We start from the raw sequence: 27,787 nt of genomic DNA on the forward strand, positions 1-27,787 counted from the left end.
TTGACTTTTGATATGAAAAGTTTTGTAAAACAGAGTTTATACCTGTAGTGACAATGCAATTTAGTTTTAAAATAACACAACAGTGGCAGAAGTTCAGTTTGCAATTTCTTTATTCTATTTATCTAGAGACTAATGGATTCAAAGAGACACCAGATTTTGGAAGATGGGAGAACTTCATTCTTCATCATGTCCTTTCTGTTCAAGGGAGATAAAATAGGTAAGATTAATTTATCTTATTAGAAAGTATAATAAACTTTGCCCATGAAAATAGGGCACTAACAGGTCTCTCAATAAACTTGGCATTCAGGAGTTTTGCTTATCAAGGCTTTTGTGACAACAGCATATTATTTTCTAATTGAAAGTTATTGAATCATTTGTGGGTATGTTTACACAGTCCTTTATTAGTTCCTTTCCATTTTAATTTTAATCTGCTTTAGAGTTTATTTCAGTTAATGATAGTATGCATCACATCTGCCAAGTAAATTAACATTTGTATGCTGATAACAAACACTCACCTTAGATCCAGTGTCACGGCTCTTGGCTCTCAGCTTGTTGACCTGAGATTCAGCAATATCAGCCCTCTCCTCTGCCTCATCCAGCTCATGCTGCATCTTACGGAACTTGCCCAGATTAGAATTGGCCTGTTCCTCCTAATTAAAAACAAAAGGCTGTTGCAAAAACAATATGTAGAGCAGTATACGGTAAAGGGATGACCCAGAAATGAACTCACCGCCTCCTCAGCAGTTCTCTTGTAAGACTTGACCTTCAGCTGGAGTTTGTCAACAAGGTCTTGAAGGCGAGCCAGATTCTTGCGATCTTCTTCAGTCTGTTAATAGACTTTTGATTATTTTTGGTCCGTGTGGTTTGTGGATGAGGATATCATATTGAATAGAGAAAGTGACCTGGTAGGTGAGCTCCTTGATGCGTCTCTCATATTTCCGGACTCCCTTCACAGACTCGCTCGCCTTTCTCTGTTCCAGCTCCACCTCGTTTTCCAGCTCTCTCACCTACCCAAACCAAAAATGATTTAAAATGTATCAGTTATTTAGAAAGCTATTAATCTCTGAATCCAAATACTCATAAATTATAGTTATCTTCATGAAAGTGAATAGAAAACATTATTAAGAACTAAATTTGATAAACTAACCCTGGCTTCCAGTTTCTGGACCTGCTTCTTGCCTCCCTTCATGGCGATCTGCTCAGCTTCATCCAGACGGTGCTGCAGGTCTTTGATGGTCTGCTCCATGTTCTTCTTCATGCGCTCCAGATGAGCACTGGTGTCCTGCTCCTTCTTCAGCTCCTCTGCCATCATGGCAGCATCAGTGATGGCCTTCTTGGCTTTTTCCTCAGCATTCTTGCACTCCTGCACTGCCTCCTCAACCTCAGTCTGAAGCTGAGTATTATCTCCCTCCAGCTTCTTCTTCTGATTCAGCAGGCTAGTATTCTAAACATAGACAATATTGACATTCATATAGTCTCTAGATGATATTATGTACTAAGAGAGGGCTTGAAGTTTTTGTTAGTGTGAATATGTGGACAGATGTGTCATACCTGAGAATGCAGGAGCTGAACTCTCTCACTGACGTCCAGCAGTTCCTGTTCGGCCAGTTTCCTTCCTCTCTCAGTCTGTTCCACCAGGGATCTCAGCTCGTCCAGTTCAGCCTGCAGCAGATTGTTGCGTCTATCCACGATGGCGATGTTCTCTTTGAGATCATCATTACTGCGCAGAGCATCATCCAGCTGCATTTGGGCATCCTGTGAAGGACAAGTTTTACAAATAAAAAGACTGCAGAATGTTATAAGATTTAAATTTTGTTTGACAATTGTTGGTAAAGTATACTTTAAGATGTCCATGAAGACCCTTGAGTTGCTTCTGGGCTTCTGATGCCTGTCTGTTAGCCTGGCTGAGCTGAATCTCCATCTCATTGAGGTCTCCTTCCATCTTTTTCTTCAGTCTGAGAGCTTCATTCCTGCTGCGAGTCTCTGATTCAAGTGAGCTCTGCAGGGTATCAATCATTCTCTGCTGGTTCCTCTTAGCCTGCTCCATCTCTTCATCTTTCTCAGCCAGCTTACGTTCAATGTCTGCTTTGACCTGATTGAACTCCAGCTGAGCTCTAAGAATCTTTCCTTCCTCATGCTCAAGGGAACCCTGACAGATCAATTACCTTGGTTAATAAAAAGCCTGTTCGTGCCTATTAGCATGCCCCTTACTTTGTTCTTTTAAATAAATACACAGATAAAACTAAAAATCTCAACAATTACATATTCAGATAATACAACCAATATACCTCAGCCTCTTCCAAAGCTGCTTGAATTTCAGATTTTTCCTGCTCCAGCTGCTTACGAATTTTCTCTAGTTCATGAATGTTCTTTCCACTCTCACCAATTTGTTCAGTGAGATCCGCAATCTCCTCTATTTAATAGGCAAGGTAATAATGGTTAAAGGGATAGTTCACCCAAAAATGAAAATTATGTAATTAATTACTCACCCTTGTGTTGTTCCAAACCCGTAAGACCTCGGAACACAATTTAAGATATGTTTGATGAAATCTGAGAGCTCTTTGACCCTCCCATAGACAGCAAGGGAACTACCACCATCAAGGCACAGAAAAATACCAAGATGATCGACAAAGTAGTCCATGTGACATCAGTGGTTCAAGCTATGAGAATACTTTTTTGCACAAAGAAATAGTAGTAGAGACGGAAATGTGGAATAAAGTCATTATTGTGTTTTCTTTGCGCAAAAAAAGTATTCTCGTAGCTTCGTAACATTACAGTTGAACCACTGATGTCACATGGACTACTTTGTCGATCATCTTGGTACTTTTCTGTGCCTTGACGGTGGTAGTTCCTTGCTGTCTATGGGAGGGTCAGAGAGCTCTCAGATTTCATCAAAAATATCTTAAATTGTGTTCCAAAGATGAAAGAAGGTCTAACGAGTTTGGAACAACACGAGGGTGAGTAATTAATGACAGAATTTTCAGTTTTGGGTGAACTATCCCTTTAATACACAAAAAGTCAAGAAACATTCCATTTATGTGATATGTAAAAGCTTAGATGAATAATATAGCAAGGGCACCTTGGAGGTTCTTGTTTTCTCTCTTCATGGTCTCCAAATGATCCAGAGATTCCTCATAAGAGTTCTTCAGTTTGAACAGCTCAGTACTCAGAGATCTGGCCTCCTTCTGGGAGCTTTCCAGCTCACTCTGAGACTCCTCATATTTCTGCTTCCATTCAGCTAGGACCTGTTTGATAGATTCAGAGACTTTGATTAGCTACCACTGGAGCTTTCACTGAACACAGAAATATTATTTATCTATACAGTATCTATACAGTAAGTATGTTTTATTCACCTTGTCAAAGTTTCTTTGCTTCTTGTCCAGAGCAGCAGCAGCAGCATTGGATCTCTCCACATCCACCATGAGATCTTCAATCTCATTCTGCAGCCTGTGTTTGGTCTTCTCCAGTGAGGAGCATTTAGCATTAACAGCTTCCACAGCTTCTTCTGCATCCTGCAAACGCTGAGCCAGCTTCTTCCTAAAAATGTTACAGAGAATCAATGCTTTACAGAGAGTTTTTATGTTTATATAATTTTTGTAGGTTTGTATGGGATTCCTGTTCATACTTAGCATCTTCCAGCTCCTCAGTCCTCTGGATGGCATCAGTTTCATACTTGGTTCTCCACTGAGCCACCTCAGAGTTTGCCTTGGACAAACTACGCTGCAGCTCAGCCTTGGCTTCTTGCTCCTCCTCATATTGCTCCCTCAGCAGATCAGCATCATGACGAGCAGACTGAACTGCATGAGCTAGGGCGTTCTTAGCCTATAAAAATATCCAGTCAATTATACATAGAATTGTAATGGACAGCTGGTAATAAAACCATTTAAAAACTGAAATATACCTTAATTTCCTCCTCGAGTTGCCTCTTGAGGTCCTCAATCTGCTGGGTGTAGGACTGCTTACCCCTTGTTAGCTGAGAGACCAAGGAATTCTTCTCTTCCAGCTGTCTAGAAAGCTCCCCTACACAGAATTATAACCATTACAGAAATGTGTCTAACAAATACACAAGATAAAGTAATACCTTATCAGAGTACACACCATTCTCAGTTGTTAGCTTAGCTTTTTGCATGGTAAAGTCATTGATGCTGCGTTGTCCTTCTTCGTATTTTGTTCTGTATTCTGACATCTGGTCCTCAAGGGTCCTGCACATTTTTTCTAGGTTTGCCTGCATAGAATTTAAATGTAATAAATCAAGTTGAAAAACTTAGTATAATTCTTGAGTACACCTTAAGTAAGGAAAAGCAATTAAAAATTCTAACATGGGAATAGAATTTATCACCTTGGCCTTGGCAAGCTGCTCCATGTTGGAGACCACATCATCCAGTTCGAGTCTCAGTTCACTCTTCTCTTTCTCCAGCTTCTGCTTCACTCTCTGAAGGTTGTCGATCTGCTCTCCCAGATCAGCTACACTGTCGGCATGTTTCTTCCTCAGTGTAGCAGCGGTGGCCTCATGTTGCAGAGTGGCCTCTTCAAGGTCTCTGCGCAGTTTCTGTAACTCAGCATCACGTTTCTTGTTCATCTCAATCTGGGCAGCAGTGGCTCCGCCAGCCTCCTCCAACCTCTCACTGATCTCCTCCAGTTCTCTGGACAGATCAGCTCTCTGTTTCTCAACTTTGGCACGAGCAGCTCTCTCAGCCTCCAGCTCTTCCTCAAGCTCTTCAATTCGGGCCTGGTAATGCAAAGAAAACCATAGTTAAAAGTTAGTATTCCTTACTATCCACATTTGCATTTACATTTATTCATTTAGCAGACACTTTTATCCAAAGCGACTTACAATTAAGGAATACAATAAGCGATACATTATAAAGAGGCAAACAGACACAGGAAGTGCTTGTACGTAATACAAAGTTCCAGCCATTGTTCCGAAAAAATGCTAGCTAGACAGAGTGAATAAAGAAAAAGAGTAAAGGTTTTTTTTTTTTTTTTTTTATAGATGAAGTCAAGAGATGACGGAAGAGATGAGTTTTCAAGTGTCGCTTGAAAATTGTCAGGGATTCAGCATTCCGGATTGGGGTGAGAAGTTCATTCCACCAGACAGGAACAGTGAATGAAAACGTTCTGGAAAGTGATTTTGTGCCTCTCTGTGATGACACCACAAAGCGTCGTTCACTCGCAGATCTCAGAATTCTGGAGGGGATGTAGTTTGTCATAAGTGAGTGGAAGTAGGAGGGTGCTGAGCCAGTGGCTGTTCTATATGCAAGCATCAGTGTCTTGAACTTGATGCGAGCTGCAACCGGGAGCCAGTGCAGGGAGATAAAGAGAGGTGTGACATTGGCCCTTTTGGGTTCGCTGAAGACAAGTCGTGCTAATGCATTCTGAATCATCTGTAAAGGTTTAATTGTGTGTGATGGAAGTCCAGCTAGAAGACCATTGCAGTAGTCCAGTCTAGAAATGACAAGGGCCTGGACAAGAAGTTGTGCAGCATGCTGTGTAAGGAAGGGCCTGATCTTTCTGATGTTGTGCAATGCAAACCTGCAAGAGCGAGCAGTTTTTGCAATGTGGTCTTTAAAAGTCAACTGGTCATCGAAAATTACACCAATATTTCTAACTGAACTTGATGGGGTAATTGTTGATGAACCTATCTAGATGGTAAAAGAATGCTGTAGAGTTGGGGTGGCAGGAAAGACAAGAAGCTCAGTCTTTGCCAGGTTGAGTTGTAGATGATGTTCTTTCATCCATGCCGAGATGTCCGCCAGGCATTTCATCCATGCCGAGATGTCCGCCAGGCAGCCTGAGATCCGTGTAGCTACTGTTCGATCATCAGGTCGAAATGAGAGATAGAGCTGTGTGTCATCAGCATAGCAATGGTAGGAGAAACCATGTGCTTATATGATGGAACCCAGTGATGTAGTGTATGTGGAGAAGAGGAGGGGTCCAAGAACTGATCCTTGAGGAACCCCAGTGACCAGTTGATGTGCTTTGGATACCACCCCTCCCCAGGCCACCTTGAAAGACCTACCATTGAGATAGGATTCAAACCAGCGAAGTGGAATCAGACCAGGAGAGAGTTGAATGTTTTGAAGAGATTGCGTGTGTCAGATGCGCTGTTGATCTTGTTGTGGAAGTATGAAGCCTTGGCAGTGTGGACTTCAGCAGAGAAAGATGAAAGCAGAGAATGATAGATACTCAGGTCTGACGGATCTTTTGATTTGTGCCATTTTCTCTCAGCTGCCCTGAGTTATGAGCGATGTTCACGAAGAACATCAGATAACCAGGGGTTAGAAGGACCAGCATGAGCTGGCCTGGAGAAGAGGACATATATTGTCTGGACAAGAAGTTAAAGTGGAGCACAAAGTGTCCGTTGCAGCGTTCACATCCAGAGATGAGAAATGGGTAGGTGAGGGAAGAGAGGAGGACACTACAGAGGAAAGATGTGAGGGTGAAAGAGAACGAAGGTTTCGTCTAAAGGTAACTGGTAGAGGTGTTGGTGGCTCGGAGGTAGCAAAATATAGGTTAAATCTAATGAAGTAGTGGTCAGAGGTGTGTAGGGGTTTTACCAAAATGTTGTCTGCAACACAATTGCGTGTGTAAATTAAGTCCAGTTGGCTGCCAGATTTGTGAGTGCTTGTTGTGGTAAGGCATTATAAGTCAAATGATGCTAGGAGTGAATGGAAATTTGCAGCATAAGGCTTGTTCAAATGAATATTGAAGTCACCAAAGTCCAACTATCCATCTTTAAAAGAATGCATCAAATTTACCTGCAACTCTTTCAGTTTCTTCTGGAGTTGGGCTGCCATTGCCTGCTCATCTTCAATCCTGCTACTGAGCTGGCTGATCTCAAAATCTTTCCTGTGTTACAGAAAATATTTGATAAACTATATTAACAAGGACTCAGTGATTTGCTTTCTTGTATAATCATTGCACCCTCTGTGTAAAACACACTTTTTAATCCTCTCTTCCAATTGCTGTTTGTCATTTTCCAGGTCCATCACACTCTCTTGGGTCAACTTCAAGTCTCCCTCGAGCTTCCTCTTTGCCCTCTCCAGATCCATACGAAGCTTCTTTTCCTGTTCCAGGGAACCCTCAAGCTGAAATGACAATACTTTGTTCAGCATTTTCTTTCATGGTAACTGTCATACCTTTTTCATGTACAATAGAATTGTCAACAAACCACTCACATCATCCACTTGTTGCTCCAGCTTGGCTTTGGCTTTAGTGAGAGTGTTGACTTTGTCTTCCTCACTCTGGAGGTCATCCAGCGTTTGCTGATGGGCCTCCTGCAGAGCTTTCTTCTCCTTGGTCAGCTTAGCGATGATCTCGTCCAAAGCTGCCATCTCTTCTATCAGGTTTTTAACCTGTAGAATTGTGTAATTGTGTGTCATTGGTGGACTCCTACCGAACAATCTCTTGCATCTCTAACATGTTCAGTGTTGAAAACTGACCTTGTTCTCAGTGGCGTGTTTCTCTTTCTCGACTTTGGCCAGAGTGAGCTCAAGATCATCGATGTCCTTCTTAATCTCAGAACATTCATCCTCCAGCTTTCGTTTCTTGGCAGTCAGCTCAGCATTCATTTCCTCTTCATCGTCCAGTCTCTCAGTCAGCTCTTTGGTTTTAGCCTCAAGCTGGATCTTGCTCTTGATCAGACCCTCACATCTCTCCTCAGCATCGCAAAGATTGTCTTGCTCCTGTTTATTTAGAGAAATAAAATGCTATTTTATCTGCATATCTCTAAAAATCATTAGTCATTAATATTAACACAATCACAAACTCATCAAAAGCTTGTAAGCTCACAGATTGAACTTGAAGTTGTAGGTCGTTCTTCTCTTGGAGAAGAGAAACCATCTTTTCTTCAAGCTCTTTTCTACGGGCTTCAGATTTGGCGTAAGCCTCCTTTAACTTCAGGAATTCTTCCTTCATGTTGGCCATCTCTTTCTCCGCTTCAGCAGATCTCAGAAGCGGTTTGATCTTGAAGTAGAGCTTCATCCAGGGCCAATTCTTAACACCCATGAAGGCACGTATGTTCCACTGGATAACAAGCAAGGCATCTCTGCAATGTGACACAAGCATTTTCATATATTTCACATTAAGTGTACAAGTGGCTTTCTTCTGTAAATTAATAGCCTAAAGCTGTACCTGCGGTCAACAATCTTTTGGAACTCAATTCTTGAGAGAAGACCACGAGCTCTAGCCTGAATATTTGTGATGATGAGAGCAAGGCGGTCATCTCGCATCTCTTCAAGAGCACCTAGCAGACCAGCCTTGAAGAACACCTTTGGGAATAAGAAGGCTGTCAATTTATTTAGTCTTACATTATGCAAGTAATTATTCTATGCATGGCAATGTCAAATTGCTTCATTCTCCAATGTTTTTGTAATTTACGGTTTCACATAAACTGAATAAGACATTTTATTAGGGTACCTTAGTATGTCCAAACTTGTACTGGTTATGGTCAATATCCAAAGATCCTAACAACTTCTCAGCTCCTTTCCTGCTGTCTATGAATTGACCCTCTGGGATGGCAGCAGGGTTCAGGATACGATATCTGTTATTGTATAATAGTTGGATAATAATTTGTATCTCTGGTAAATATTGAATGAGGAATTAGGAAAAAATATCCACTATTGATTGTGTAGAAATGTGTCCACCCTGGTTGCATAATTTGCAACTGTATTGTAAGTCAGTAAATTTTTTACCCAGATGCAACTTAGATTTCTTGTATTCATAAGTGAATGTACCTCTGCTTGAAATCTCCATACAGGATCCTGTTGGGAAATCCCTTTCTGCAGATTCTGATGCCCTCCAGCACACCATTACAGCGCAGCTGGTGCATGACCAGAGGATTCTCCATCGCCCCAGGAGTCTTAGTCTCATTGGGGATGATGCAGCGCACAAAGTGAGGGTGAGTTTGCCTCAAGTTGGTCATCAGCTTGTTCAGGTTCTCCTGTGGATAGATATTAGCCATCATTTTGCCAACATATATTTAGGTTGTTTTAAGTTATTAAGAAACCAAGTCATACTAAAAGATTAGTTTCAATATGACTCTGTGTAAAAGGCACTGTGTATGTTACCCTGTGAAGGGCAGACACCGTCTGGAAAGAAGAGCCCTTTTTCTTCTTCTCCTTTCCTTTGCCACCTCCTCCACCGCCCTCCGTGGCTGTTTAAAGAAACATTTTTTTTTTTTTAAATTAACCTCACATTAAATCCTTATTTGTCTTGACTTTTTCTCCCTTAGGCATCAACAAAACACACCTGAGTCAGCACTAGCGTAATTAGCAAACAGGTTAGACAGCAGTTTCATGGTGGATTTCTGATAGAGGCCAACAACAGTCTCATTAAGAGGGTCCTTATTCTTCACCAGCCAGTTATTGATGTTGTAGTCCACAGTGCCAGCGTAGTGAACCAGGGAGAAATGGGCCTCTGGTTTACCCTTGACAATCCTGGGCTTCTGGAAGTTGTTTGATTTCCCCAAGTGGTTGTCATAAAGCTTAGCTTTGAATGTTGCATCACTGGCTTTGGGGAACATGCACTCCTCTTCAAGTATGGACATGATACCCATGGGCTAGCAAACAATAGAGCGAGGATTTTCAAATTAGCTGAGCAGTGTTGATCCAACAACTGAGATCTCAAAAATGTTAAAACTCACCTTTTCAATGAGATCAATACAAGCTTGCAAGTCCATGCCAAAGTCAATGAACTCCCACTCAATACCCTCCTTCTTGTATTCCTCTTGCTCCAACACAAACATGTGGTGGTTGAAGAACTGCTGCAACTTCTCATTAGTGAAGTTGATACACAGCTGCTCAAAGGTGTTGAACTAGAACAGATTAGCAGTGTTTTCAACATGCGTAGAAAACTTATAGCCACAGAGTGACACATTGTTATTTTTTAATGTAGTGTTGAGAAGTCACAGTTTATGCAAATTTATCTGTATATAATGTATTTCCATATTATCCAATTGCCAATGTCCTCCTAAAAAATTACTAAATGTTTATCAAACATACACAATTTAAAGTGAACAGTTCTAGAATAATGGATCAAAAACATTCTTGGCATGTTTTATTTAGGCAAGTATATAAAGTACACATTTTTTCCCCATAATACATTTCTATAAGACCACCACCTCCCCTATTACCACCTGCCATGAACAGCAGTAGCTAGTTGAAAATTGGGATTGTGCGGACATAAACTCTTTAAAAAAGACTGTCCTAGAACTTCCTTCAATAGAAGACAGGAAAGAAGCCTGTGCCAAACCAGCTCTTGGATCTATAACTATATATTAGAATTATATAATCTATAATTGTGCATTTAGTAAACTTGGATATCAATTAAATGATATCAATGGGCTCAGTGAAATTTGACTTTCAAGGTATACAATGCCATACACTACACCTGCAATTAAAATGTCCAAGCTTAGCCCAAGGAGGGCTTCCTGTTCCTGTGGGCAGTCCAGTTCCTGTGTTTAACCCCGGAGGGCTCCTGATACCCCCTAAACTACCCCATGGATTTTTTTTGTGTGTGTGTGTGTGGGGGGGTAGTAGAGAAAATGCCTATTTTTAGTGGAAGCAGAAACGGACTGATTTTGTGCATGTCTCTTTAAATGCAAATGAGCTGCTGCTCCCCGCCGCCTTTTCCAAAATAGAGCTGTGCCATTACAGATCGTACCTGCTAAAAAACATCTGTTTTGGTTCCGATTATCATGTTTATCTCGCTGAAATCATGCGTTTTAAACCATATTAGTTTCAACTTCTGATATATGGTTTTCTAAGTTCCTAAGTTCTCGTTCACACACAAGTTTACGTTAAAAACACACATGAGTTAAAAAAACAGTCGGTTATGACTGAAGGTAAACAACTGGGAACTAAATTGCACATTTATATTAGATCTGTGTGGCAGCAGCAATATACAGTAAATAAATTAATAAATAAACTGATCTCTTGTCTCCGCTGAGGCTGGGACTCTAAACAGTGTTCTATGCTCGTCTGTGCAGCCAAAGGCAGAACAGTTAGCATGTTTTGCTCGAACTTTCGTCATGGCATTAGAACTGGTACACCGTTGTCGCTTGCAAAATCAAAATGACGGCGCCGTGGGTGGAAACTTACAGATTAAGGGAAGGTAATATTATAATGAGATCCCTTTGCAACCTCACTAGGGGAGCGAAATCAGACGCGCTCGCTTTTTCAGTTACTGCGTTAATCTTTTTCACTTTTCCTTGGTTAGTAGATGCACGGTGAACCTGATTATAGCACTTAAAACCTGGAAAAGTCAGATTTTCATGATGTCACCTTTAAGTTAGATTGACTTCCCATGGCATGTTGAATTAGAATATTCTGTCAAACTATAGCCTATAAGAGCCTAAGTAAAGTCATTTTTAAGTTTGTTTTTGTAAGACTGGACTACTGTAATTCCTTGTATGCGGGTGTGAGCCAATCGCTGTTAACTTGCTTACAATTAGTGCAGTATGCTGCTGTTAGATTTTTGATGTGTGTTCGTAAACACCATCATAAAACACCTATTAAGCTTCTTTACATTGGCTTCCAATTCATTACAGGGTCAATTTTAAATTACTTATCTTAGGCCCCATTTACACTAATGCATTTTTGTTTTAAAACGGAGTTTTAGAATGAAAACGATCAACGTTTACACTGGCGTTTCAGAAACGATCTCCGTTTACACTACACAACCGAAAACGCATGTCACATGACCGTTCATGCAGGTACAATCTTAGGTATGTATAGTTAGATTCCCTATTATTTAGATGGCGGACGCGTTTACGTGTTTGGAGCGGTCAAATGGGGAATCTACCTATACATACTGTATCTATGGGTACAATAACTATGTTATTGTTTACACGGTCGTCAAGGATACGCAGAGCAGATGTGGGCAGCCACGTCATCGTTTTCAAAAGTCTCCGTTTTGATCCGTTTACACTGAAACACAACCCCAGAGTTTTCAAACTAAAACAGGGTCTGCAGTGTTTTCAAAAGTCTCCGTTTTTGACCTCGAAAACGCCGGAGTAGTGTAAACGATAGGCTTAACCGTAGCAAAAGTTACGCGTTTCAAAACAAAAACGCACTAGTGTAAACGAGGCCTAGTATATAAGGTTTTACACAATTTGGCACCCTCTTATTTAACTGATCTTTTACATGTACACAAACCCCAAAGGAATCTAAGGTCATCTAACCGGATGATTTTAGATGTCCCTAGGGCAAGATTAAAATTGAGTGTTGACCGGGCATTTTCAGTGGTGGCCTTAAACCGTTGGAATACTTTTCCTTTATATCTTAGACTTTCACCTTCATTGGGCTCTTTTAAAAGAAATTTGAGACTATATTTATTAGAGTTAGCTTTTGGCTCAATAGATTGTTCTAACAAAGTGGCTCCCCTCTTTTTCCTGTGAGGTTTGTTTTATTTTCTTACTTATTTATCAGTCTTTTTCCTTTCTGAGATGTTGGTCTCATTTTTATTTGCTGTTGTAAGTTTGTTATTTTACCCTTAGTTGATTGCACAGCACATTTGTCAACCTTGCGTTATTTTAATTGTGATCTATAAATAAAATAAACCAAAAAACAAACAAATAATATAAGATACATTATATATCCCCTCCCCCCAGTGTTCAAACCAAAACAACACCATTGGTCTAGATACAGAAGAGTGACTAATAGGAAACAAAATCAAATACTCACATCAAAGATCTCAAATCCAGCAATGTCCAGCACACCAATGAAGTACTGGCGAGGCTGTTTGGTGTCCAGGGATTGGTTGATTCTCACAACCATCCAGAGGAACATCTTCTCGTACACGGATTTGGAAAGAGCTCCCATAGCATAGTACACCTATCCAAGATAATACATTAAAATTATATAGAAAAATTAGTTTTTTATGGTTATGTTAATGATGAAGGGATGTTAACCAAGAAGTAGTCTCCACCTGCTGGACACTTTGTCCCTTGGTGACCCACTCATTTCCTACTTTGACTCTCGGGTGGCACAGAGCCTTGATGAGATCAGCAGAGTTCAGGCCCATCAGATAAGCTGATTTATCAGCATCTGTCAATTATAAAAATGGTTGACGTTAAGGAATCTTCTATCTACCAATATCCAACCAATGCATCATATGTCAGCATTTTCTCCTAATACTGACCCTCAGTCCCATCAGCCTCTGCCTGTTCCTCTCGTTGCTTCTGCTTGAACTTCATGTTGCCGTAGTGCATGATGGCACCAATCAGCTTGTAGATGCTGTTCTTCTCCTCTTGGGTGAAGCCCAGCACATCAAATGCTTCCTACAGCAGATTTATCATAACATAATTGATGCCTCATATTCTAGTTTGTATTGTCAGTAAAATTTATCTTAAAAAGATAATGTCAAGATTTATTAAATGGAATTCATTGCTATTTTTGAGATAACACACATCTGTGGCCATCAGCTCGTCAGAATCATCAATAGAAGTCACTTGTGTCTCTCCTTGAGAGATGAAGGCATAATCATGAGGGTTTGCTGTGATCAGCAGCATCTCTGAGAGAAAAGACACAAATAGACATTATGTTTTAATACATTTTTGTTGTAAAACTTTAATGAACAAAATTATAGCTTTTTGGTTTGAACACATTTTTGCCCACCTAATAGCTCCGGTTTCTTCTGAGACAGGATCTGGTAGAAGATGTGGTAGTCTCTCTCAGCCTTGAGCTGGAAAGTCACACGAGACTTCTCCAGAAGATCTGTTCATATAGAATTCACAAAATAAGCATTGTATCTAAATGGGGACATTCCATAGACTAATGCAGGTCATCTTACATGTCAGTTGATTGTGATGAACATTAAGCAGAGCAACAACTGATGTAGCCAATACAGTGCAGTTAAAATACCCCTAAAAATATTGGGGCAAGATTGTCCCTGTATAAGTTTCTGTCTCATATTTATTCCATATGATATAGTTAAGCAATATAACATGAGCAATAAGTGCAATAACACAAGACTGCTGTTTTTCCCGAATAACACAAGTGCAAATGCAAAACTGATTTTATACAACAGTTCAATAATTAAACTTATATTGTGTTTTATTTTAGACTGAATGTTGTCTGATTTCAATTTTACCAATGATAATATTACCCATAAAATACATAACTGAAAGAATGAATGATTCAAAGACTCGTTGAGCCATTTACCGCTACCTACTGGCAGTTTTAGTGTTTTACTTAGAGTATCATTTCACTTCAAAATAATTTCATATTTCCATATTAATAAAAATAAATAAATAAAGGGATAGTTCGCCTAAAAATTTAAATTCTGTCATTATTTCCTCACCGTCAAGTCATTTCAAACTTGTATGACTTTCTTTCTTTTGCGGAACATAAAAGAAGATATTTTGAAGATTGTTGGTAACCAAACTGATTTACATACCATTGACTTCCATTTTATGAATAAAAAAAAACTCAATTTATCTTCTTTTATATTCCACAGGTAATTTCTCAGCCAAATTTGATGTACGTTTAATTTGACATTAATTAGATTAATTAATCGCCACATTGTGTTATTACATTAAAAAATCTTAATCGCTTGACAGGCCTAATAAATAATTGCATGTAATTGCTTTAAGTAATTTTTGTTTTTTATCACGAGTGCAGGGCTAAATGTTATTAGCTTTATGTGTTTGTTACTTGTTTTACTGTGAAACTTTTTGTGTCGCCATTTTAGCCAGGACTCCCTGGAAGAAGAGATTTTACATCTCTATGGGGCTATCCTGGTAAAATAAAGGATAAATAATATAATTATTATTATTATTAATCATTTTTCAACTAACCGAAAACTTTCTGCATTTGTAGAATTAATAGAACAACAACTTTATTTATATATTTAGACAGGCAAATGAAGACATTCCCAGATGCCCTATATAGCTTGTTTCTGGGCAGTCATAAAAGATAATAAAAGATAAACCAATAAATAATCAAAGATGTTTCTTACAAGTCTCAATATCAGCAGACGCTAGCTTGCCACTGGCAGCAAAGTGGATCCTGATAAACTTGCCCTGTTCGAAAGGAATATTGTCTTTTAATACAGTGGAAAAATGAACATGATTTGTAACTTAAAATGTTGTCTACTCACAAAGCGAGATGAGTTGTCATTTCTGATGGTCTTGGCATTGCCAAAGGCCTCAAGAGCAGGATTACACTGGATGATTTGATCCTCCAGGGTTCCCTAGAAAACACAGCATTTGAAATGTGTGTATGATGAATGGCAATCATACAAAATGGCAGTACAATAATTTCATTTTGAATTCAGATCTCCACAATTTACCTTCCTATCAGTGGTCTCCTTCTTTGTAGGACTAGCAGCGATGCTGGCGAAGTACTGAATGACTCTCTTGGTGTTCACAGTCTTTCCAGCACCGGATTCTCCACTGTTAACATAAACCAGTCTTAGAAATCTATTAAGAATCCATTCATAAAAATGTAACAAATAAACTCTACAAATCATCTAAAACACAAAGTCTTACGTGATAAGAATGGACTGGTTTTCTCTGTCTGTAAAAGCAAATATTTAAATTATAATTATTAATGTAATATGCATGAACATTAAATGATTTTCACATATAGCTTGTGCTGTTTTTGGTTGCATATAAAATATTTAAAGCACTGTCACATAGATGCACCTGACAGCATGTACTGGTAGGCGTTGTCAGAGATGGAGAAGATGTGAGGAGGAGCTTCACTCCTCTTCTTTCCTCTGTAGGCATTGACGACTTCCTGGTTGTACACCGGCAGCCACTTGTAGGGGTTGACCGTGACACAGAAGAGCCCAGAGTAGGTCTGTAAGAGATTCACAGCAGGTTCAGATCTGCTCATACGTGATAAAGTGAATCTGTGAGTGTTTTAAGACTCCACTCACGTAGATCATCCAGGCTGCGTAACGCTCTTTGAGGTTAAACAGCACAGCGGGCTCGTGCAGGAAGGTGAACATCGCCATGTCCTCAATTTTATCAAACTTTGGCGGGTTCTGAGGGTGAACATCAATCTCCTTCACAGTTACGGTCTGTGGGGAGATCAGTTTTTTGAGTCAAACTAGTGTCACAGTGTCTGTGCTTTTTTTGTGCACCATCAGGATTGCTTTCATTTATGATTTATTTAGCAGATAGATAAGCCTTTTGTCTCTCAGGTGAAAATCACTTAATATTCAAGCCCATTACCACTCCCTCGCGTATTGGCTTTCGATCACAAAACATGTCTTTAAAAATGTAAATTAATATATTGTTTCCTGTGAATGAGTAAGCAGAATGATTTTCACATAATTGTGAAGTAAATATTCTAGCCTACAAGACTGATTACTCAAAAGTCTTATTCGGGACTATGTATTGTGGCTTTTATGGCCTTATTTCAGCTACATTTTTTTCCCCAAAACTTATTAACCACGCATAATATTTTTTTTCTAAAAAATGCAAACATGTACATCCATCTTGGTCACATATTATTGTAGCACAGTTTGTGCTGAATACAAAAAAAATACATGTTGGTCAATAGTATATGTAGCTGAAATAAGCACAAATATCAGGGCATGTCAACACATCTCAAGGGCCCCAAAATCACCTCAGACCCCAGAGGGTTAACCATAGTAACTTACAAGAATAATAGCTACATAATTAGAATTCATTAGATAGTGGGGCAATTTTAATAAAAAACAAACTCAAGACAAAGATGATTTAGGAGAGGGTCAAAGACGTTAAGGTGTCCACATCAAAAGTGATTTTATGTCCATAGAAAGCACATTGAATGTAAACAAGTTTTTGGAGAATAAAATGTCACAATTTGGTTGAAATGTTACATTGTCATTCAGTGTAACACAATATTTATGTAAAAATTCAAACAACATGCTTATTCTGACTTGTACATATTAAAATTTATAAAAGAATAAGGGAGCATATTAAATTGTATTGTGTTTTAAATGAGTAAAAAATTCTTACTGACAAATGGGCAAAAAAATGTAGAATTACAACATACAACAATAATTAGTATTTGGGGTGAATGTAATTCGTCTTTTAATGTGTTATAAATAGATTTTTGTTGTAAATATGCCTGACAAGATTGTTACACTGAATGACATTTTAGTGGGTGTCTTCGGTAAATTAGGGAAAAATTTATATTTAATTTTTGCTCAGAAAAACAAAAATGCAAACTGTAAACAGAACTTTTAAATTTTGGGGGGGAAAAACAACAACAATTTAAAGCAGCATTACACTTAATGTTTTTATGCTTTAACCCTTTTTCGTCTTTGACCCGAGATGTGACATTATTATTGTATTTTTCACAGTATTTTATAAGTTATCTATTGTTATAAGTTATTGAATTTATTATTATGATCATTTTCCCAACTGTAATTATCCAACTGCTTATTCTGAACTAAATCAACCCTTTATATATATATATATATATATATATATATAAAACTCACAATATTAATTTAAATCCATTTGATTATTCACAATACGACTGCTGAAGCTTATTAAAACGTACCGCTCCCTTTGAAGTCTCACAGGTGACTATGTTACCATCTCGACTGATAATAGATGCTTTAAGAAACTCCTCTTCAGCATCAGGAACGAAACATTCTTTCTTCATGTCGAAGGGCCGAGTTTGAGCCTCCAGACGCTCGATGTCCGACTTCCTGAGGAACGGAGCAGCAGCTCCAAACTCCGCCATATGAGCATCCCCCATCTTTCACCGATCTGTTGGATTACAAATAAACTTAATTTGACATGATCATAATTTTATTAAGTGACATGACCAGTTTTCAAATTTTGTAAATGATTTCAAATTAAACTGTTTATTAGGATCAATCAAAGCTGACTTTTTGCTGCTCAAAAAAAAAAAAATATATATATATATAAATATTATTTTTATGTTGAAAAGAGCTGAGATTTTTTTCAAGTTTTTTTGATGAATAGAATGTTCAGAAGAACAGTATCTGATCTGAACACTGAGAATTAAACAGTAACACACCTTTGTGCCAAACATTAATTCATAGCGTTAACACTTATATCTTGTGGTTTTATATGTTATAAAATATTAAACAAACATCCTAGCGTTCTGAGACATTTAGACAATGAAAGACATTTAGACACTTGATTTCATTCATGTAGTCAGGAATTATAGTTTGGGAAAAGTCTTAACTAGTAAAATGTGTATAAGTTATGTCATAATAACACAATAACAACAGATGCAAGTAATCTTAGGCTACTCATCAGAATGATATCCTCCAGTGGATCCAGCTGCGCGACGCATTGTGAGGTAAATTCTGGGTTATTTCTCTCAGCGCGTATTTCTTCCAGAAACAAAAAATAATGTTAACCGGGATGAACTTGTTTGTTTGAGTGGAGGCGATGTGGACGTTTACATTCGCGTGCACCTCACGTGGATATTCGAATCTGAAAAGCGCGTGACCGCATTAGAGATAATGAGTTGAGACAGGAAAACTGGACATCGCGTTGGTTTCATACGGATTACTTTATCACAGAATATTTGTTTTAGACGGGACTTGCTTCATTTAAAAGTAGACATTTCAAACTTTCTATACATATTCACGTTGTTTCATTTACGTGTCTGTGAAGAGAGGTGACAGAGACAGAGCCGGCAGAGAACACACCCTGTTTATTAATTTTAGAAAAACACATTGTTTCGTTGTTATTATGACTATACACAAATAAAAGTAGACCCTTTGCAGTTTCAAATGATACCTTATTCTTATCTGTACGATCAAAACTGACAGAGTATTTTTTTTGTTCTTTTCGCGGTCATAAAGAAAATACGACCCCAGGGGGTTAAGTACATAAACGTTATCTTGTTCAGTAGGACTAAAAACTACTTACTTCTACTGTTCTGTTCTTCAGAGACAGATGGTTCAAAGATCTAGTTCCACACAAAAGAAAGATTTCTACTACTGACTACCAAATACTCAAACCCAAATGACTACAATAAAACAATAGTACCAGACAATGCAGTTCCTCCTCTCTGTTGTAAAGTCAATGATACTATAACCTACTATGAAACTATTGACTACAAATTTGAAGTTAATTTCTTGTAGGAATCACAGCTCCCCTCAATTTACCTAAAAAAGAAATGACACAGTTGATAACGTATCATGCCTCCTTTTATAATGCAATTGTTCCTCTAAATATGGATGTTGGCATCACACAAAGCGACCTGCTCGCTCAGTTTGGTCAGGAAGGATGGGTTGGGTATGATGGGGAAAAGTGGGGGGGTTTAATGTGGTATTGTTTGTCATTCGTGTCAGGCTCAGGGTTAATAATGGTTATTGAGTTTCAAAAAGTGGATGTTAGAAACATATGTATCATCATCAACCAAAAATGATTTTACTCACCCTCTGTGTACCTGTTAAATAGAAATACAAAAATATAAGCAAATGGCCAGGAACAATTTTGTATAACATTCATCTAAAATATGTATAGGGAAATCCAAAAGGTATCTCTTTCCAAATGTCTTCTTTAGAGAGATTAGATTAATTCTAAAGGCACTGACTATTCCTTTGGTTTCCACTAGAGGCCTCACCTGTTTAACAGTTATTGGATGGGCCTGGTCAAGGTCAGTGTCTAGCTGGTGTGAATATTTCAGTTTGTGCTGTACACTTGAGCACACAGATATTGCTGTGACATTCCTGTTGAGTGCCTCTCCTTGATTGAGAGGCACAGCTTGCATGATCCAACCTCATCGATTGACGAACAGCAAGTGACCTTTCTGTAGAGATTCTGTTCATAACTAAAGGCATTCGTTGCTTTTTTTTATATACACTCAGCTCAATAAATTTCATTTCAGGTACACGTATGTGTGTATATGTATTCAGGTTTGGGACCTGTAATATTATCTTATACTACTGAACTCTTGATACAGATAAGCAGGATCAAATAGCAGAGCCACTTTCCTGCAGACAGACAGGCAAGCACTATTGTAACCTTAAGACCTGCAAGCTGATAAGTCGGGGTCAAGACACTCAGACTAACAAGGAACAAGAAGTGTTCGATGAGTGTTAATAACTCGCCACCTCACGCCTGCTGCCATAGTGTCTAATAGTCTGAAGGGTGCTAATTATGAAACCCACTGAAGGCACTTCCTAAGAGCTCCCTGTGAGATTCTTTAAGGATTTACAAACGGTCACACTTGAGTGTAATTATAACACTTGAAATGCAGAACTGATAAGAGTACTATTTTTGGATATTATCTAAAAATGTGTTGTGTTTCAAAATTCAAAACACAAATACTCAGGAGAAATCATAAAGAAAGTATATAAAGTAATTTGGTTTATGTTCATAAAGTGGGTTTGATCTTTGGACAATTAACTAAACCTGTTGGTGCCAATCAAACAACAACAAGATATACCTTTATTTTTCTTTCCATTTGCCCTTGAGTATAAAGATAACAGTGTGAAATTCTTCCTGAGTGCTTCTGGCCGATTGAGGACAGCTCGGCCCACATGTTGAGATCTGGGGTGAAGCAGGTGCTGTTTTGTAAAGGGCTCCATGCACATAAATAATAATCTAGTTATAGATTTTGGCACACTTGTTGGCCACATTGACTTCACTGAAGTTACATGTCCAACAGAGGGAGAACAATGTGCTGCTGGTTACAAGGTGGATATTATTAGATTTCTTTTATACCAATTGAAGAGCTTTAAAATATCAAGTTTTTTTTTCTTTCTCTTTTTAGTAATAAAAGTTCAATTTATAGTTCAAATTATGGCAATAAAATATACTTTGAATTGTTCATACATTCACAAACCATTTGTCCTCAAATCCAATAAGGCGGCAAATTTGAAAATTTTGCCTCATTAATTATGTAAAGATAGCCAGTTTCATTTTGTTTCCACCATTACAGTAAAAACTGTCAGTAAGCGATTCAGCCGTTGAAGCCTTAAAATAACATATATCCTATATGGTATCATTTCAAGGGGCAGAATAGTTGGTTTCCTCCCCTCCACTCCTCCATTCTCAGCTGTTCAGGGTTGACCTGCTCATCACCTTGAATTACTTGTACAATTCCCAGTGCGCGCGCACACACACACACACACTCACTCACTGTTATTTTGCCCTATATTACCTATAAAAGTAAGGATTCATTTGGTAATTAAGAGTAAATCATGTGGTTTTCCTTTCTGAGATGCAAGGAACCTCAGAGCTCGTCTGTTTAAGGTAATAAATCAGCTGCAAATCAACTAAAGCAATTGTATCACACACATCTTGTTAAAACTTCATATTTTCATCAATAAGTAAAAAAGGTTTTAGACTACGGTCATTAACTGTCCATCAGAGCTTTTTAAACTCATTAAAATGTTAACACACACACATACTGACCAAGGAATCAAACCTGAGACATTCCAAATGAGGAATGTTGTGCTCTTCCAATTGAAAGTTACGTTTTCCTTTCAATTTTTTTGTAATCTTCCATTTGTCTTTTATTTAGTGCTTTAGATTCAATCATTCAGTCACTGAATGTGAATAGAACAGAAGCATAAATTAACAATATATCTCAATGGAAGAACATCCTCTTGTACCTTGTGTCATACTTTATAAAATCAGTTTTCTTTTTTTATCAAAAAGCACAAAAATTAAAAGGAAAAAATGTTAACATTTTGATAAAAAAAAAAAAAAAAGTAAATAGCCCATTTTCTATTTTACGATCATGTAAAGCTTTACTTTTGCATAAGCCGCTTAATATACTTGGCTTATTATTTTATGTGCTTGATTTAGAAGCATTTTCTTCAGTAGATTATAACTAAAAGTCTTCAGTCTTGATTAAAAGGCTGATCTAAAGTGACACCCAATGTATTGAAGGTGAATGCAACAACGTTAAAATTATTTTTAAAAAACAAAACAAAAAAAAACAGCATGAAGCAGGCACATTCATTTTATTCTACAGAACTACAGATAATGAAATCACACTGAGCAACACTGAACAAGCCTTTCAGAAAGATCCATGTGAGAGCCTCACTCTTCATCGTGGCCTTTCTGTGAGAGGAAGAGACATGAAAAGGATATTGGGTAGTAGAAGGTATTTGTTGCTTTCTTTTCGTTTTTCTTTTTAATTATTGTTCGTTAGGCTGTTTAGTTAAGCATCAAATCTAAAAGCTAATTCTGTTTATGCAATAGTATCTCTGTAACTTGGGTGAGGCAAGTGCTATAAGAGAGTTATCTTTCCCCAAAACAAAAATTTGGACGTGCACCACCTCATACACTGGGTATGCATTAAATAATAGTGTTGCTTTTGAGTAGTAAATTGTTTCTAATTGATATTAACTCTTTGATCAGACAAACAGTTTTTCTGATTGATCACAATAATTTCAAAATCAAAGTAAGACCAATTGTAATTGAGGTCACTGATGATGATTGTATATTGAGTTACCTTAGGTCCTGTGTCACGGCTCTTGGCTCTCAGCTTGTTGACCTGAGATTCAGCAATATCAGCCCTCTCCTCTGCCTCATCCAGCTCATGCTGCAGCTTACGGAACTTGCCCAGATTAGAATTGGCCTGTTCCTCCTAAACAAACAACAATATATCATGGTCAATAATCTTTTTTTGCATGTTTTGAAGTCCCAAAAGCAGATAAACCAATATTTTATAAATTTAGCAAAATTATATTTTGAAATTCATATTAAGGTGTTCCCAATTTTAAGATTTGAAAATATTTTCATGGGGGAAAAAACTAAAATAATACATTTTTGCCATACCGCCTCCTCAGCAGCTCTCTTGATAGGACTTGACTTTTAGCTGCAGTTTGTCCACCAGGTCCTGCAGACGACTCTTACGATCCTCCTCGGTCTGCAAAAAGAGTATACAGTGACTATGTAAGAATTAGCTCTTATTTTATTATTTTATTTTTAGGAAATCTAATCGTAGGGATTCAATATTGATTTGATTAATTGATATTAATCAAAACGTCTAATTTATACTTTATCAACGATCGTCCAGCAAGCGTTAAAATCAGTATATCTTAACAATTCTGTTTATTTCGGGGCCACGATAATAATACAGAATTGGTTGGGTAAATTTATGAGCACAGGTAGCGGCTATGGGGAAAGTTTTAGGCATGAATATTACACAACAGAAGACAGAAGCTTGCTTTATTAATGAATCAAAGTTTATTTGCTAACTGTTTATTTGCTAACTCTACAATACAACTAAGCTAAATAAAACAAAACACACACATACATACAACTCTTAGGTAGTGTGTTTAGAGTTCTTACGGCTTCAGGTGTTAAAGTTTCTTTGGTCGTAACTTGGAGGCATGTGTGGATTCTTGCCAGATGGTATATGGCTGAGAGCGCTTCGCAGCGCGATCAAATGACAAAGCCGAAGTTGCGAGCAAGCAAGCAAGCAATGAACATAGCTTTTGTGTCCATTTTAAACATCCCGATTTGGGGTCCACCCACGGGCGACTGACCCAATCAGATTTTTCCTGTGGGGCGGAGCCCCGCCCCGCACGACTTCTTTCCGTGCATACATTATTGGCTTAGTTATTTTTAATTCCATGAAGCAAATATCGAAAGCAGATTTCTATACGTGTTGTAATCATACATTATGATGCTAAAAGTTAACTTTCATCAATACCAACTTCAACATCAAACATCAGGTATTTGGCATACACGAAGCACATACCCTAATTTTATATACTACATGGTTAAGGCATAGATTAAAATATCCTAAATTCTAAATAATCACACCAAGCATATGATACTAAACACTAGTGATCTACTATCGGTTCCAATAACACAGCAAGCTTATAAATTACATACAAAAAATACAACCTGAATATATATTGTCTCTTGAGTATATTGCTTTAATAGCTGCAGCGATTATTAATTATCCTTTTGGAATACTTTATAAAAGCTTGAGTCTTTTGGTCTGTCCAAAAAGGGGAAAAGAAAAGCATTTCTTTTTGGAATGCGAGTCGAAATGGGAGGTATCCGGAGGTCATGAGAATGTCACTTTGGGTGTGATCTACCTTGTTGATAGCATCATTGAATTATGCGTTAATGGTCAGGAGATTCCGGGAGAGTCTGTCACTGGAACATTTCCAGATACAACGTTCTTTGTACTGCTGTTTATTAGATTTTATTTATGGTAAACCGGTCAGGAACAACATTGAAGTTCTGTTCTTTAAATACAGCCAGATGTTCTCCTCAAATCTATCATTGTTTTATGGGTCTCATGAGATGATAAGACGATTGTCCTCTAGACAGGGAGGCATCAGTAGGCTTTTATGACTCACACATGTTCAAGAGAATCTCAGTTTTCCTTTGGTATGTGAGATTCTATAGTTATGTGGGTCTGTTCAATAAGGCTCTACAACTACATTGTGTGAAAATGGTATGAATGGTATAAATACAAAGACATTTATTTGTATGTGAGAAAATATCACCTGGTAGGTGAGCTCCTTGATGCGTCTCTCATATTTCCGGACTCCTTTCACAGACTCGCTCGCTTTTCTCTGTTCCAGTTCCACCTCATTTTCCAGCTCTCTCACCTAAGAGTTGGGTAAGATGGTTACTAATTAAACAAAATAAGCATTTTAATTACAGAAAAAATACACTTTCCTAAAACACAAGCAGCTTACTCTGGCTTCCAGTTTCTGGACCTGCTTCTTGCCTCCCTTCATGGCGATCTGCTCAGCTTCATCCAGACGGTGCTGCAGGTCTTTGATGGTCTGCTCCATGTTCTTCTTCATGCGCTCCAGATGAGCACTGGTGTCCTGCTCCTTCTTCAGCTCCTCTGCCATCATGGCAGCATCAGTGATGGCCTTCTTGGCTTTTTCCTCAGCATTCCTGCACTCCTGCACTGCCTCCTCAACCTCAGTCTGAAGCTGAGTATTATCTCCCTCCAGCTTCTTCTTCTGATTCAGCAGGCTAGTATTCTAAACATAGACAATATTGACATTCATATAGTCTCTAGATGATATTATGTACTAAGAGAGGGCTTGAAGTTTTTGTTAGTGTGAATATGTGGACAGATGTGTCATACCTGAGAATGCAGGAGCTGAACTCTCTCACTGACGTCCAGCAGTTCCTGTTCGGCCAGTTTCCTTCCTCTCTCAGTCTGTTCCACCAGGGATCTCAGCTCGTCCAGTTCAGCCTGCATCAGATTGTTGCGTCTCTCCACGATGGCGATGTTCTCTTTGAGATCATCATTACCACGCAGAGCATCATCTAGCTGCAGTTGGGCATCCTGTGAAGGACAAGTTTTACAAATAAAAAGACTGCAGAATGTTATAAGATTTCACTTTTGTTTTACAAATTGTTGGTAAAGCATACTTTGAGATGACCATGAAGACCCTTTAGCTGCTTCTGGGCTTCTGATGCCTGTCTGTTAGCCTGGCTGAGCTGAATCTCCATCTCATTGAGGTCTCCCTCCATCTTCTTCTTCAGTCTGAGAGCTTCATTCCTGCTGCGAGTCTCTGATTCAAGTGAGCTCTGCAGGGTATCAACCATTCTCTGCTGGTTCCTCTTGGCCTGCTCCATCTCTTCATCTTTCTCAGCCAGCTTACATTCAATGTCTGCTTTTATCTGATTAAACTTCAGTTGGGCCCTCAGGATCTTGCCTTCCTCATGTTCAAGAGAACCCTGCCAGTTGATGAGAAATTTTTAATCAAGATGACTTCTCTTTTCTCTTTTACCATGCATGGTTACATGTATAACATCTTAAATATCCAGTATCTAATGGCAACAGAAATTTCACATTACACAATCAATATACCTCAGCCTCTTCCAGAGTTGCTTGAATTTCAGATTTTTCCTGCTCCAGCTGCTTACGAACTTTCTCTAGTTCATGAATGTTCTTTCCAGTCTCTCCAATTTGTTCAGTGAGATCAGCAATCTCCTCTGTTTAATAGGTAAGGTAATAATGGTTAGTACACAAAAAGTCAAGAAATATTCCATTTAGGTGACATGTTGACATGTGAAAGCTTAGATGAATAATAAATCAAGGGCACCTTGGAGGTTCTTGTTTTCTCTCTTCATGGTCTCCAGATGATCCAGAGACTCCTCATAAGAGTTCTTCAGTTTGAACAGCTCAGTACTCAGAGATCTGGCCTCCTTCTGGGAGCTTTCCAGCTCACTCTGAGACTCCTCATATTTCTGCTTCCATTCAGCTAGGACCTGTTTGATAGTTTCAGAAACGTTGATTAGATATAATTTGAGCCAGATGAATACTGAAAGATTATATATCTATACAGTAAGTATGTTTTATTCACCTTGTCAAAGTTTCTTTGCTTCTTGTCCAGAGCAGCAGCAGCAGCATTGGATCTCTCCACATCCATCATGAGATCTTCTATCTCATTCTGCAGCCTGTGTTTGGTCTTCTCCAGTGAGGAGCATTTAGCATTAACAGCTTCCACAGCTTCTTCTGCATCCTGCAAACGCTGAGCCAGCTTCTAAAAATGTTACAGAGAATCAATGCTTTACAGAGAGTTTTTATGTTTATATAATTTTTGTAGGTTTGAATGTGATTTCTGTTCTTACTTAGCATCCTCCAGCTCCTCAGTCCTCTGGATGGCATCAGTTTCATACTTGGTTCTCCACTGAGCCACCTCAGAGTTTGCCTTGGACAGACTACGCTGCAGCTCAGCCTTGGCTTCCTGCTCCTCCTCAAACTGCTCCCTCAGCAGATCAGAGTCGTGACGAGCAGACTGAACTGCATGGGCCAGGGCATTCTTAGCCTATAAGATATTTAAAATGAATGTTTCCTGTCGGACAACATCTCCAGGACGCTATGCTCCATCTGACTAGTAAGCCAATTCTCAAATAACTGCTATGATGGCTTTTGTTCTACCCACTTAAATGATAGAAGTACTTGCGTTGTCCAATCTATGCAGACTGTGTCTGTTCCCCGAATAGTGAGGTCAAAATATACATTTAATGCAGGATCTAGAAAAAATCTGATCGTGATTAACCTGTTAACCCGAGGGTCGTGTTTGGGCGTGTCTGCGCTTTTAATTACCTTTGTTTTAGAACAATATTCAATCAATTATCATTAACTATATATAATTTTAATGCTAAAACACTAAAGATTAATGATCTGAGCTTGTTTTTGAAATCAATACACCAGAGAGGAAAGGGTTTATTTAAACAGAACAAAGTGAACGGCAGTACTTGCGTTTGATCGCCTATAGCTCTGGTCAGCTCGGACTATTCCAAGACACACCAGCATACATTTCAAGGGAAGGGTCCACTCTTCAAAATGCATCCCACATTGAAATACTCGTGCAGGAAGGTGAACATCGCCATGTCCTCAATTTTATCAAACTTTGGCGGGTTCTGAGGGTGAACATCAGCCTCCTTCACAGTTACTGTCTGTGGGGATATTGACAGTGAAAACAGTGTCTATGCATATTATTTTGTCCATGCAAATAAAATTAATCTACTAATTTGTTCATATTATGGAGAGGCTCAGGTAAGCATTTTGAATAGTTAAAAAAAAAGAATATATATATTTATAAACATTAAAGTAGAGAAATGTCTTTGAGAAATTGTGCTTTGTGTCTTTATTTGAAATCTTGAACTTACCGCTCCCTTTGAAGTCTCACAGGTGACTTTATCACCATCTCGACTGATAATAGATGCTTTAAGATACTCCTCTTCAGCATCAGGAACGAAACATTCTTTCTTCATGTCGAAGGGCCGAGTTTGAGCCTCCAGACGCTCGATGTCTGACTTCCTGAGGTACGGAGCAGCAGCTCCAAACTCTGCCATCTGGGCATCCCCCATCTTTCACTCTGCTCACAAGTGCATGCACACAGA

At 38.5% G+C, this 27,787-nt stretch overlaps 2 protein-coding genes across 3 annotated transcripts; both read right to left on the reverse strand.

Moving 5' to 3' along the window:
- Positions 1 to 94: 94 nt before the first annotated feature.
- On the reverse strand, positions 95 to 27,754 carry LOC306864934 (myosin-7-like; the record flags this gene model as incomplete). 2 transcript variants are annotated; one of them, XM_079409237.1, is made up of 38 exons in its annotated part: positions 95 to 195; positions 516 to 650; positions 731 to 826; positions 903 to 1,007; positions 1,148 to 1,444; positions 1,552 to 1,755; positions 1,841 to 2,149; positions 2,289 to 2,413; positions 3,080 to 3,245; positions 3,354 to 3,537; positions 3,626 to 3,822; positions 3,902 to 4,020; positions 4,099 to 4,225; positions 4,340 to 4,729; positions 6,759 to 6,849; positions 6,943 to 7,088; positions 7,179 to 7,355; positions 7,443 to 7,685; positions 7,792 to 8,047; positions 8,134 to 8,270; positions 8,419 to 8,542; positions 8,736 to 8,941; positions 9,069 to 9,154; positions 9,250 to 9,559; positions 9,644 to 9,814; positions 12,684 to 12,833; positions 12,928 to 13,046; positions 13,141 to 13,279; positions 13,409 to 13,512; positions 13,617 to 13,715; positions 14,959 to 15,022; positions 15,100 to 15,192; positions 15,292 to 15,394; positions 15,491 to 15,518; positions 15,647 to 15,803; positions 15,883 to 16,026; positions 17,502 to 17,713; positions 18,854 to 19,111. In XM_079409237.1, 37 exons carry the CDS (start codon positions 17,700 to 17,702, stop codon positions 175 to 177), a joined length of 5,823 nt encoding a protein of 1,940 aa, XP_079265363.1. In that variant the 3' UTR covers positions 95 to 174. The 2 variants fall into 2 exon arrangements, with proteins under 2 accessions (XP_079265363.1, XP_079265364.1); XM_079409238.1 differs by lacking the exons at positions 17,502 to 17,713; positions 18,854 to 19,111 and adding an exon at positions 27,554 to 27,754.
- On the reverse strand, positions 21,887 to 27,108 carry LOC306864940 (myosin-6-like). Its single transcript, XM_079409252.1, has 11 exons — positions 26,510 to 27,108; positions 26,242 to 26,421; positions 25,981 to 26,146; positions 25,746 to 25,870; positions 25,304 to 25,612; positions 25,014 to 25,217; positions 24,610 to 24,906; positions 24,415 to 24,519; positions 22,724 to 22,814; positions 22,398 to 22,532; positions 21,887 to 22,003 (listed from the first exon to the last, which is right to left on the reverse strand). Exons 2-9 carry the CDS (start codon positions 26,308 to 26,310, stop codon positions 22,731 to 22,733), a joined length of 1,359 nt encoding a protein of 452 aa, XP_079265378.1. The 5' UTR covers positions 26,311 to 26,421; positions 26,510 to 27,108; the 3' UTR covers positions 21,887 to 22,003; positions 22,398 to 22,532; positions 22,724 to 22,730.
- Positions 27,755 to 27,787: the final 33 nt, after the last annotated feature.

The sequence above is a fragment of the Barbus barbus genome (genome assembly GCF_936440315.1).
Source record: "Barbus barbus genome assembly, chromosome: 46".
NCBI classification, from domain to species: Eukaryota; Metazoa; Chordata; class Actinopteri; order Cypriniformes; family Cyprinidae; genus Barbus; species Barbus barbus.